Source organism: Primulina tabacum, chromosome 4, assembly GCF_025594145.1.
Source record: "Primulina tabacum isolate GXHZ01 chromosome 4, ASM2559414v2, whole genome shotgun sequence".
NCBI lineage: Eukaryota > Viridiplantae > Streptophyta > Magnoliopsida > Lamiales > Gesneriaceae > Primulina > Primulina tabacum.
The window spans coordinates 2,637,488-2,649,667 of record NC_134553.1 but is presented as its reverse complement, the minus strand read 5'-3'; the positions used below and the strand labels follow the sequence as shown (position 1 = coordinate 2,649,667).

General features: G+C 34.4%; 3 protein-coding genes across 4 annotated transcripts; 2 read left to right on the top strand and 1 right to left on the bottom strand.

Annotated features, from left to right (window-relative positions):
• On the bottom strand, window positions 1-2,675 carry LOC142541416 (uncharacterized). Its single transcript, XM_075647951.1, has 6 exons — window positions 2,372-2,675; window positions 1,693-1,863; window positions 1,502-1,590; window positions 1,316-1,436; window positions 1,158-1,224; window positions 1-159 (listed from the first exon to the last, which is right to left on the bottom strand). The coding sequence occupies exons 1-5, from the start codon at window positions 2,552-2,554 to the stop codon at window positions 1,162-1,164; spliced, it is 627 nt and encodes a 208-aa protein (XP_075504066.1). The 5' UTR covers window positions 2,555-2,675; the 3' UTR covers window positions 1-159; window positions 1,158-1,161.
• A 1,366-nt stretch (window positions 2,676-4,041) lies between these two features.
• On the top strand, window positions 4,042-6,466 carry LOC142541415 (O-fucosyltransferase 37). Its single transcript, XM_075647950.1, has 6 exons — window positions 4,042-4,814; window positions 4,976-5,144; window positions 5,217-5,306; window positions 5,402-5,685; window positions 5,767-6,025; window positions 6,167-6,466. Exons 1-6 carry the CDS (start codon window positions 4,189-4,191, stop codon window positions 6,380-6,382), a joined length of 1,644 nt encoding a protein of 547 aa, XP_075504065.1. The 5' UTR covers window positions 4,042-4,188; the 3' UTR covers window positions 6,383-6,466.
• A 2,484-nt stretch (window positions 6,467-8,950) lies between these two features.
• LOC142542380 (mitochondrial pyruvate carrier 1-like) lies at window positions 8,951-11,470 on the top strand. Of its 2 annotated transcripts, none has more exons than XM_075648987.1 (5): window positions 8,951-9,118; window positions 10,129-10,245; window positions 10,329-10,383; window positions 10,454-10,589; window positions 11,173-11,470. In XM_075648987.1, the coding sequence occupies exons 2-5, from the start codon at window positions 10,153-10,155 to the stop codon at window positions 11,210-11,212; spliced, it is 324 nt and encodes a 107-aa protein (XP_075505102.1). In that variant the 5' UTR covers window positions 8,951-9,118; window positions 10,129-10,152; the 3' UTR covers window positions 11,213-11,470. The 2 variants fall into 2 exon arrangements, with proteins under 2 accessions (XP_075505102.1, XP_075505103.1); XM_075648988.1 differs by having other exon boundaries at window positions 9,026-9,162.
• Window positions 11,471-12,180: the final 710 nt, after the last annotated feature.

Genomic DNA, 12,180 nt, shown 5'->3' with positions numbered 1-12,180 from the left:
TGGATGGACATCATATCAAAATGCCACAAAAAATCCATTCTTCATACAACATTAATGAACATCATTAAAGAAATCACGAGTCCAAACCACCACAAATTCACTTTTGTGGACTTGTAAATTCTTCGAGCAAAGTCGCACATGCATTGTGTGCCACCAAACCTACAAAGAAAAGCAGGTAACAATGGAGAAGCTGAGAAGGGAGAGCAGAAAACTGTCACAACAGATGGACTTCACACAAAAAGGTCGATCACAAGGCAAATCCAGGAATTTGGATCATGGAAAGACCAACTTCATCTTTACTCAATACTTTTGTGGGTAAAACATATATTCACAGAAGAAAAATATACACAAAATTCAATTAACAAATCATTTTAATAAAGTTCGATAAGAAAATTAACATTACCGCCAGAGGGTAAATTTGCCCTCGTTACAAGGGCTCTATTCAAGATACATTAATCTGGGAGATCAATGGTTGGGATGTTTAGGTTGGACTCTTGACTTAACTCAATACCTCAAGCATATACATTTTAATAAAAAATCCAACGCCTGCTATCATTCTTATCAAAATTTATACACTGAAAACTGTAAACATGTGGTCTGAAGTCCATATTATATTCTTCTTCTAATCCACAGACATCACAGTGGATAAAACCAAGTTTCCAATGTTTTTATCTTCATCTTTCTGTTACTGAATTATTGGAACTATACATGAAGACTTGTCAGTTTAGGATATTGAGATTTAGTGGTTTGGCTTTTGAGGGTCTCGCTACTCAGATATTTAAACAAGCTTTGTGACAACGGCCTCTAAAACAGTCTACAACTTGTAAGCGATATCAGTTGGGACCTAAATTTAATATTCATCGGTTATCAATGATTTGGGGAGTAGATGACTCAAATAAATTCATCATATTACTGGGAAAAATGAGTGAAATTTGCATCAAGTGGAGAGTTAAATGCCGTAAAATAAGTACAATCCACCTTGAATTTTAAAGACCTATCAGATTTGGCGATATCAGGAAAATTTTGATATGAATATGAAACAAAGGAGATTTTAGTTTCACAACAAACCGTGAGACCAAACAAACACAATATCCATACTGGTAATGCTCCAACACAGGCACAGATAATCAGAAACAAATAGAGGGATATTGGATTACTTTTCTAACCGAGTGAAGACGAAGCAACATTTGACTGATGAACTATGGGCCTTTCCAGTGTTTCAGCCTGACAATGGACTACAATGAGAAAACGGGAACTGGGTAAAAGTCATTTAAGCTGCGGACATAGATAAAAGTTATAAAGACATTAAACTTACAGGGTCAGACAACTGATCTTTTATACAATACATGGACTTCAGCATCATTTCCATCGAATCTTTTGCCAACTGAAATTTCACATGCTTATCACCCATGTTTGGCTGAGCATCACTCTGAACCTGCGAAAAATAAATTTTACACCAGAATAAAGTATTCATCAAATTGTACTAAAAATCCACTATATCCTCAAGTTAATAACAGCTACAGGCTCTGAATGCTGCACATTCTGATTTGCCATGTTCCATGTCATTGCCTTGAGGCGAGGGACACTTTCCTACGACGTAATAAAACAGCCAAAAAAACGAGAAAAAAAAATCAGTATATTGATATTACAAGAGCAGTATTATTCTAACCTAATAGGAATTTAGCTTTCTACCGGATCCTTTGAAATATCTTCACGCCACTCTTTCTGGAACTTTTGTAGTAAGATAGTTAGCAATCTTTGCAATTCAGGAAGAACTTCAGCCGGAAACAACTTCTGAATATCATCTTTATTAACATTCTCATAAACACACTTTCTAATCAATACACGAAGGCACACCAACAGCTGCAGAAACACAAAAAAATTTATCCCTTCAGGCGTGCAAGGTGAATTAGCACTTAGCAGCACTACAAAATCATTCCATGAGAAGTCTCTATGTCAAGGGTGGGAGGGTAGAGGTATCCAAGATGGGTCTTATACTGTGAACGTTAAAAAATCGCTAAGCATGCATCATCATGCCACACACCAGCATAGCAAGCGAGTCAAATGTTTAAGTAGTGCAGCTTTTTTTCCTAAACCTGATATATGCATTGGAGGTATTGATATCTGGAACCCATACACGTCACTCAGAAAAATTCAACAAGAACGACATCACTCCCCTAACAATTTAATGAAAAACCAGAATGTAGAATCAAAACCCATTAGGAAAAAAAGAAGAAGACAGAAGCTCAAGCTACATGGACAACAAGCCTCCAAATTATACCAACAAACAACATTTTATATGTATTACAGGATTGCACAACAATCCCATGGTTCGGCCTAGCCTCCAAAAGACAAAGGAAAGAAAACATACGGGGTCGAGATCAGAGTCTTCCGAGAGTTGAAGGATGTCGCGAAAGATTTGACGGTCGGCAGCGTCAAGGCCAGTACGGCGAGTGCGCCAGAGTGCCTGAAGTATGTATTCGACGGAGTCTTTGGAATTGGCCCTTACAAGAAGTGGCAAATGCTCCCACATACTGTGATTTCCATCTCCCATCGCCTTCAATAAGATCACCACTGCGAGGATATGGCAAAATTCAGAAGTGACAATATTTAGCAGAATTTCGATTCGATTGAAATTTTGGGTATTTTTGAAGAGCCGGGATTGCCAATCCGGCTTCTCGAGGAAAATAAAATTTATAAAAGTAGCACTCTTTATTATTATTTTTAAATATTTTTAGCGATTGTTTTTAAATTTTTAATAATAAAAGTGGCCTGAATTAGGGAAAAAAATGCAATTTTATTTTTATTTTTATCTTGTTGCAGTTTTTTCGTCTTTATTGTCAAAAATAATCTTAGTAGTTTATTTTTTACCTTTCGACAATATTAGTTTGTTAATTGAAAATATTGATATGATATTGTATAGATCAATGTTGATATCAAATTAGCGTCATGTTGACATCACATCAATACCATAAAAAAAAATACAAAAATACCATATTAAAATTTAAATTTGACAAAATAATACTTAGGCAGTGTTTGGTTGCCTTGATTAGGTGAGTTTATTTTTTTTTTAACTCACCAAATCACTCATTTGGTACGTTTTTTATTTAATCAAGTCAATCCCTCCTATGAATGATTAGGTTATATTAGGTAGGTTAAAATAATACCTCCTCACCTTCTAGGATTAATTATCACACTCTTAATACATCCTATTTTTTCAATTTTACCCTTCTCCTAAATCCAAACTCACCATCACTTCCTTTCACCGACCGCCCACCGTCAACCCCTGCCGCCGGCCACTGTCGGCCGACCGCCGCCGCCACTTGTGGCTGACCGCCGCCGTCGCTTCCGGCCGACCGCCCCCGCCGCCGACGCACAAATGGAAGGGCAATTTTGTCACATCAAAAAATTATTAATTATTACATTTTTATCCATCATACCGAACATAATATTATTTTATCATTATATATTATATTTTACTCCAATCATTCTTTTTATCATTTCTCTCTTAATCATTTCATTATTTTATACTCCAAATCAAACGCAGCCTTAGTAAATAGACATCTTTATAACACCAAAATCTCCCTGACTTTCTAACGTAACCTTGATTTCTTATTATATATATTCGCAAGATCGATCCATCATGCTCATATTTACAAAAATAGGTAATATTTTTAACATAAAAAAATATTTTATCATGGATGATCCAAATGAGATATATGTCTCACAAAATTGATTTGTGAGATTGTTTCTTTTAAAAATGACCTATGCATATAACAATTCCAAATTTAGTAATATATATTTTTACGAAGAAAATTAATAAATAGTAAATAAAATAGGGTGACAAAATATATCAACAAACTGCCAACGACATTAAAGGATAGGTGGACAATCATACCCCTCGAGTGTTTCTCTATACAGACTAATCACCGTGTATTTTACAAGAAAAACGAGGGTAAAATAGACTTGAAACAAGCAATAACTGATACTGGTTTTTTTTCCCTATTCCCCGCTACTCATCTTCACCTTGGTTAGCTCAAACTCACAGATTCATACGCAGATTGAACTCTCGTTCAACCAACTGCACAAGAAATCACGCAAGATCTCGAGCAAACATAAAGAACCCAGTTCGTTCTTGGAAAATCTTCCTTTGTGCAGTAGGAAACAGTGAAATTCAGACCAATTTTCATGGCAAAATCAAACAGGAACTTCAAGAATTCATTCATCACTGTCAACCCATCGTTTTTCACTCATTTACTATCGGTTTCTCCCTTCTACTCCCCCAAGAAAAATTCAAGAATCCCCAATTACTGCTCATCATCAAATTTCGTTTTACTCTTCTTCTCTTCTCTCTTCATTCTCTGCACTTTCTTGGGGATTTGCTTCCTGACTTTCAGTCCAATTTCCTCGACTGAATGCTCAGAACTCTGGCCTTTATCAACATTTCCTTCATTTCCAGTAACCTCCCTTTCATCAGTCCTGAAACACAACTCAGGTAGTCGAGAATATGATGTAACGGTGCCACTGCCTCCACGTGGGTTGGCTTCGAATCTCAATCTTTCAGCAGAGGAGGAGGATTTCTGGAAGCAGCCGGATGGAATGGGGTTTCAGCCCTGTTTGCATTTCAGTCTCGAGTATCGAAAGGCATCGAGTAGAATTGCTAAACAGAAGAGGAAGTTCTTGGTTGTGGTTGTTTCAGGAGGATTGAACCAGCAGAGAAATCAAATTGTTGATGCCGTTGTGATCGCGCGGATTCTTGATGTTGCATTGGTTGTGCCTGTCTTGCAGGTAAACCGCATCTGGGGAGACGAAAGGTACAAGGAATTATAGATGTATTGTATTTTTTGGAAGAGATTTCCGTATTTGCTTGGTTTCAGTTGTGTACTACGTATTTTAAAATGCAGATTTATCTGTGCGTTGATTTGCTTTAATGGGCAACCCATAGCTATCTCTACATCTATACTTTCATTTGCAGTGAATTTTCTGATATATTTGATGTTGAACACTTCAAGAAAACTCTACAAGCCGATGTTCGTATCGTTTCATCGCTTCCTTCTACTCATCTAGTTCCAAAGCAATCGATTGAAAATCAAATCCCATGTCATGTGTCACCAATGTGGATCCGCGCAAGGTTCCTTCGACGGGTAAGAAAACAAGAACTTCAGTCGATGTGCGGAATCTTGTTCTTAAACAGAATTTTATATTTGTCCATGCAGCTGAATGAAGAAGGACTTCTCATATTGAAAGGGCTAGATTCGAAGCTCTCAAGGAATCTCCCACTCGATCTTCAAAAGCTACGTTGCAAGGTAAAAATTCAGATACTATTCTATTCTGTTACAAAGATCAAGATATCATCAGTTCTAGAATCGAGCTTGTTTAATCACTTTTGTTGTTCTTATAGGTAGCGTTTCATGCTCTAAGATTGGCCAGCCCGATCCTAGATCTTGGTAATCAAATGGCCAGAAGAATGTGGATTGAGGGTCCTTACATAGCTATCCATTTAAGGCTGGAAAAAGACGTGTGGGTCAGAACCGGATGTCTCACCGGCCTAGGAATTGAATATGACAAAATAATAGCCATGGATCGAGAGTCTAATCCTGATTTCTTAACTGACAAACTGAACATGACGCAATCTGCACGACGGCTTGCTGGATTGTGTCCTCTCAGTGCACAAGAAGTAGCAAGGTGAATGGGATGGTGTTGATTACTCTCTTACATTTGCACTATAGGTAAAGAGAGATCATACTTTTTTTTGGGAAACTGCAGATTTTTGAAGGCTTTAGGAGTATCAAGCAATGCTCGAATGTACATAGCAGGAGGAGAACCTTTTGGAGGAAACAATGCAATACAGCCACTTATAGAAGAGTTCCCAAATATCATTACAAAACATATGTTAACAAGAGAAGGAGAACTCACTCCTTACATGAATAGACCTTCAATTTTGGCAGCCATCGATTATATTGTTTCTTTAAGTAGCAACGTATTTTTGCCATCCCATGGAGGCAACATGGGACGAGCTATGCAGGTGCGAACTCCTCAAGCACTGATTCTTTATCATCATCATATTTATCAGAGTTGATCAATGCACATTTCCAAGATTGAATTTCCTTTGTCTTGTCTCGTGTTGTATTGTTTGGAGAAGTGATTACTCGTTATGTCTATGAAGGGACACCGGGCGTACGTAGGACACCGGAAATATGTAAAGCCAAACAAGCGCATGATGCTTCCTTTGTTCGAAGATACATCGATTTCTGAGGAGGAATTCAGGAAGAACATACAGAAGTTGCATAAATATTCAAAGGGTCAACCTGAGCTAAGGACCAAGAAAATGGACAGAGATGTTTTAGCATATCCTGTTCCCGAGTGTATGTGTAAGCGATGAATGTAATAACAAGAAAAAATATAACTTTGTATTCAATTCATTTCCTAATATACATGATAATTGTGTACAAAACTTGTATCATAACCAAGTTCAAGTTAGCCCGGTTTATCTTTAAATGAAATTATTATAAAATATAGCATACAATGGTAAAAGTTAGGGGGTGTATTGTATAACATTTAATGTTTAATTATTTTATAAAATTTTAATTAATCATCTTGATTTTTATTATAACTCAAAATTCATACATATGATAGTGGATACAAATTTTATTCACTTGAAAATATATACATATAAACTTTTTATAAGTAAAATAACACTTTAAATTTTTTTAATATATTTATTTTATTTTAATTATCTTTATGAATGTGTGTTCATAAATTTTTAAAAATATATTAATGTATAAATTAATGTTTATTCTCTATTTTCAGATACAAAATAATTGTCATGTTTATCTTTTTGTTAGGCGTATTGTCAGAAACAAAATTTATATACTTTTTCATACAAAATGAATGAATTTTTTTTAAGTTTGATTATCGATTACTATTGAAAATTATTGTTACATATTTTTTTAATTAGTTAATTAAAGAAACATGTTAAATTGATTTGAATAATTAAAACTTAGTTGCAATAAATTTAGTTTTGACTTATTTATCGTCTTTTGTAAATTAAATCAATAATTAAATGTTTAGATAAAAATATTTTAAATTAGTAAAATTTATCAACGTTCAACTGTTAGTTTAAAAAAATTTAAAATTTATAATCATAAATTATAAAATTCATATGCTTCTATGAATAATTTACAAATATCAATAAAAGTCCTGCAAAATAAATTTACATGATCCTATAAATTTTTTTAGAAATTTGTGAGCTTAACTCCATAAAAGTTTGTTATTTAAAAAAAAATGAATAAATCTCTGCAATGAATATACCACTTTAACAAAGTTGTGTGTCAGTGTGTGTAAATAAGTTTAACGAATTATGTTTCTAAGATACAAATTCATACCAAATATGTAAAGAAGATATGAAAATATATCATTCAAGTTATTATAGGGCAATTAGAAAGTTATGACAGGGTATCTCGAACCATTATCTTGAATTAGCACTGTCAAAGTGAGTCAGTAAAATAGACTTACGCTACGCATAACCTACCGCAATCCGTCATTAAAAGGAGGTGGCAAAACTACCAATCCAACCAGCATATTTATGCGGAGAGGCTGGTCGGACTCATGAGTTTAGTCAATCTTGTGTTGAATTTGGCGGAGCAGAGATTGTCAACCCTCAACCGCCTCAACCTTCCATTAGACGGGCCATGGTGGGGCTAGCTTGCATTTTTGCGGGTTCAAATATTAATGATCCGACTCCATCTTTATGTGGTGGAGTCAGTCGACTCGAAAGATCTAACATGTTTGTTTGCATCGTTAACTTAAATGAGAAATAAATCAGAAAAAAATAAATCGGGTTTGTATTCGATAAAATTTCTTTTTAATTTTCAATTGACAACCCTAATACATATGTGTATGTGTATTTGTAACTTACTTTTGTTGGTAAGTGCAGTGGGAATTAAATACTTTCAATACTTGGATATGTTCTGAGAACTTTGATCTATTTTATCCTGGGTAGGTTAGTTACATCACATGTCACATATTAAATTAACATGTTTTCGAAAGGAAGCAACCGAACTCATTTCCAAGATACAAATTATATATTATTATTTTTATTTAGTTTTATAAAGATGATCGTCCAAAATGTAACTCAACTCAATTTATAAATGTTTTAATGATTTTTAACAGACTTTTATACTTTTATATAAATTAAATAGAACTAAATAATATTAAGGCGATTTCATATATTTTATTAGTGAAACCTAACCACTCAAATGAAAATAAAATCTTATAAAAAAAGATGTAAAATCGGTTAGTTTATTCTCGACCTATTTGAGTTATAAAAAAAAGAAAAAAAAAAACCAAACAATAAAATGAAATCAACCCATTTTTAAAATTTGCACTTACCCGATTAATTTAAATTATTTAATCAAAATTATCAATGTTTTGTGGAAAACAATAACTAAATATTAGAAAAGGGGTTTTGAATGCTTTTTTGTTTTTTGTTTTTATATAGAGAAAAATAACAATACATATATTTAGCTTTACAATTTGTTTACCAAATTAAGTATAAAACAAAAAGAAAATATTATAAATCATCACAATAATTTTATGTTAAATTAAATTAACTCAAGCCGATAACATGTAACTCATCCGATAACATGGTTTCAGATGTAGGACAAAATCTCAGTGACAAAAACTTGTGTGAGACGGTCTCACGGGTCGTATTTTGTGAGACAAATATCTTATTTGGATCATCCATAAAAAAAATATTTTTTTATTGTGAATATCGGTAAAATTGACCCGTCTCACAAATAAATATTCGAAAAACCGTCTCACAAGAGACTTATTCAATCTCAAGTTCGAAACTCATCTATAGTTGTATTTCATTGCCGAACTAAAAAAAATCTCAAAAAGTTATTAGAAAGTTTTTTTAAAAAAATTAATAGGAAAATAAGCCTAGGTATCCGTCTTATCCTGCCGCGGCCACACGGGTTTCATATAGTCGTAGCAGCAGACGAGTTCTCCCAATTTTTATTTCTATTTATTTAGTATCGCTCAGGTTATTTCGTTTTCCCAAATCATAATCTGCCAATTAGTTGACGAATTTCCCATCAAATTATTCTTCTCTGCGGTAAATTTACGAACTCTTGATCTGTTTTCCTACAAAGGATAAGTGTAATAATTATCGATATACTTGAGTTTGCGCTTTTTTTTTAACGCGCGTGTGTGTGTGTTTGTTTGTGTGCAAGTATGTTTTTTTTTTTTTTAACCAGGTAAAAATGTATGTTTTGATTGTAAGATGATGCATACTTATCACAAACTTCTAATTTTTTTTTAAAAAAAAATTTTGGATTCGTGAAAATTCGAGTTTTTTTTTAAAAAATATAGACTAGTAATTTTTAAGAATTGTGATGGAAAGCTGGGTTTGACCCTGTGTTAGAATTTAATTCTCATTTGGATGAATTACTGCAATTTTACTTGATCTAGTTTTATGCTTAGAATCTTATGCCGAAGGAGCTGAGGGAATATTATGTTGGAAGTAGAACAAGGAGTAATTTTATCCAAATTTGAATAGATTTTTCATCTTGGGTCACCTCATCCCCTTGCCGTCCTTATTTGTTTCTTAACCCTTTTGGTTGATTGTTCATGTGTCTTTGATGAGAAAATTGATTAGTTTATTTTCATGAGAAGTGGAAGTATGAAAGAAAAAACTGCCAAACCATTATTCGATTTGCAAATATTGGCAGCAGTTAAATAGTACATAGGAATTCAGCTTTTAGTTTTTTGATGTTATGTTTAGAATATTTTTGGCATGACGGGCTCTTTTAAAATTTGACGAACTCTGAATTTCTAACACACGCCTTTCTCATATTTGTTCGTGTCTTGATGCTTTTTGTCATAATTTATTGGACATAGCAGAGATTGTTAACATTCCATTTTCACTGTGGCCATAACTTTATAACCTGGAAACAACTTATTGAATTATCTTGCATGCAGATTTTAATGTCGCTCTTGTTTTCTTCTAACAAAAGTTTCAGGAGTTTTGGGAAATTGTCGAGTTCTTAAAATGTATTCTACTGTGATTTTGTGAACAACTTAGCTTGTTTTTTCTGATGCTGACTTTTTGGTCGTGTCCTGCAGATTTATTGAGCCCTTCTCTCATTTATGGCTTCCTTCAAAGCATTTCTGAACAGTCCTGTTGGTCCCAAAACCACTCATTTTTGGGGTCCCGTAGCTAATTGGGGATTTGTTATTGCTGTATGCTTCTATGCCTAAATTGATAGGCAAATTTAGTTATTTGATGGTGAAATTTGGTCTAAATTTTCTTATTGGTTTTCCAGGGACTTGTTGATATGAAAAAACCTCCAGAAATGATATCTGGAAACATGACTGGAGGTAAATTAATGAGCTCCTTACACTGCCCTGATTACATTTTTGGATTCTGATTATTATTTTCATGATGCAGCTATGTGTATATATTCTGCGTTGTTTATGAGGTTTGCATGGATGGTACAGCCTCGTAACTATCTGTTGCTTGCTTGTCATGCTTCAAATGAGTCGGTGCAGCTCTATCAACTGTCCCGCTGGGCTAAGGGCCAAGGGTACATGGTTTAACACTTAAAGTTTGATTCCTGTGGCGCTTATGCTTTATCTCTCAACTTGCACAAATGGATCAATGTTACTTCTGCCACGATCCTTTTTCAATGTTTTTATTTTCACTTCTTCTGAGAGTTAATGTTTTTCATTTTTTATTTTTTATCAACTATTGTTTTTATTGGTTATACAAATTTAAATCACCTATAAGAGTTAGTAAAATGAAGGGATCTGAACGGATAGTGAGCTTAAAAAAGAGTGGAGAAGAGAAGAATTCAGGATCTGAAAATAAAGGTCGTTGATATATTAATTCATTGATGCTGAACTCGATGTGAGCTTGCATATAAGCATCGACACAAAGCCCCTTCCTCTTGAAATTTGGTGTTGGTTGTATGCCTTGTTTAAACGAATACGTCTTTGCATCATAGGGGATTTTAGGTGTTTGAACTACATTCGATTTCTTGCAATATCAGAAGTTGTGTGTTTGTTCATCAATTCCCATTTTGGTTTGTATAATTTTACACGAGAATGAGTTGTTGTCCTGATCTATGCAGCTTTGCAATAAAACTAAAACAACCATTACTTTTCCAGGTATCTGGAGCAAAAGAAAGCCGAGACTTCATCTCAGTGAAGTATTCTGCTCTTCTATATCATCTTCCAGCATTCAAGCAAGTGTTTCCTCTCTACCTGGCACCTAGAAAACAAAGAAAACCTGAACTCTCTCATGTTTCATCTTATTATTTTCATTTCTATGTATTTTTGTTATATTGTGAAAGCTCTTCTCGGCTCATTTTAGTTGACAGATCTTCCCGAAAGGCACTACAGAGAAAATGAGGCTCTCTTCATTCTTGCTGCTTTGTGGGAATATGATGAAACTTGTGATTGTCAATTGTTTTGTCGATGATAACCTTAACTATTGATGCAAAAATTGCACATTTCTCAAATAATAATCCCATTTGAGAGGCCATCGCCAGTTGCAATCTGCTCTTTCTCTTCCTATCACTAGGTCGGTTCGTTGGATTCTAGTGCTCGACGATTCTATTAGGGAAATCTTTTCTAGATTGGGTTAGGGAAGTGTTAGCTTGACTTGACTCCGCTCGAGAAAGAATGAAGCAAACCCGAATACAGAATCGAGGTAGGTAGTTCGCTTCGGAGGCGAAACTGCAAATACAAGGGTTTTCCCCCGAGTAGGTGCATAGTTTAGGATTACTATACCTATCCGTTTAGCCACCGATTCCAACGAGTCAATAAGCAAACCTATAGCTACATAGTGGATCGAGTCAGAAGAAGGGGTGGAAAGTAAGAGAACGGGATCGAGTTACTACGTTCCTTATACATCTGTTATCTCTGGTAGATTTAGTGGTAAATGAGTTTGATGACCGAGTAGGGTCTTACTTCGAGAACCCTTTTCTTCTCTCCTTATTTGACTCCCTTACAAGGTCACGGCGTCTTACCTTAGGTCCATTACAGCTGAAAAAGCGGTTACTTACTGAGGGGTATCTTTTTTCGAAAATTAATTTAATGTTTTATTTTCGTAAGGAGTTTTTATATTTGGAGAAATACAAAACAAACAGAACAAAATCCGTTGTGTTTCTACTC

Bases quoted from the DNA above. Each gene is read 5' to 3' on its own strand.
- LOC142541415 (XM_075647950.1), top strand. From the start codon at position 4,189: ATGGCAAAATCAAACAGGAACTTCAAGAATTCATTCATCACTGTCAAC. The intron at 5,686-5,766 runs GTGAATGGGATG...GGGAAACTGCAG, and splicing joins AGTGCACAAGAAGTAGCAAG to ATTTTTGAAGGCTTTAGGAG. The intron at 6,026-6,166 runs GTGCGAACTCCT...ATGTCTATGAAG, and splicing joins ACATGGGACGAGCTATGCAG to GGACACCGGGCGTACGTAGG.
- LOC142541416 (XM_075647951.1), bottom strand. From the start codon at position 2,554: ATGGGAGATGGAAATCACAGTATGTGGGAGCATTTGCCACTTCTTGTA. The intron at 1,864-2,371 runs GTATGTTTTCTT...GTGTTTCTGCAG, and splicing joins AAGACTCTGATCTCGACCCC to CTGTTGGTGTGCCTTCGTGT. The intron at 1,225-1,315 runs GTAAGTTTAATG...GTCCATTGTCAG, and splicing joins AAGATCAGTTGTCTGACCCT to GCTGAAACACTGGAAAGGCC.
- LOC142542380 (XM_075648987.1), top strand. From the start codon at position 10,153: ATGGCTTCCTTCAAAGCATTTCTGAACAGTCCTGTTGGTCCCAAAACC. The intron at 10,246-10,328 runs GTATGCTTCTAT...TTGGTTTTCCAG, and splicing joins ATTGGGGATTTGTTATTGCT to GGACTTGTTGATATGAAAAA. The intron at 10,384-10,453 runs GTAAATTAATGA...TTCATGATGCAG, and splicing joins ATCTGGAAACATGACTGGAG to CTATGTGTATATATTCTGCG.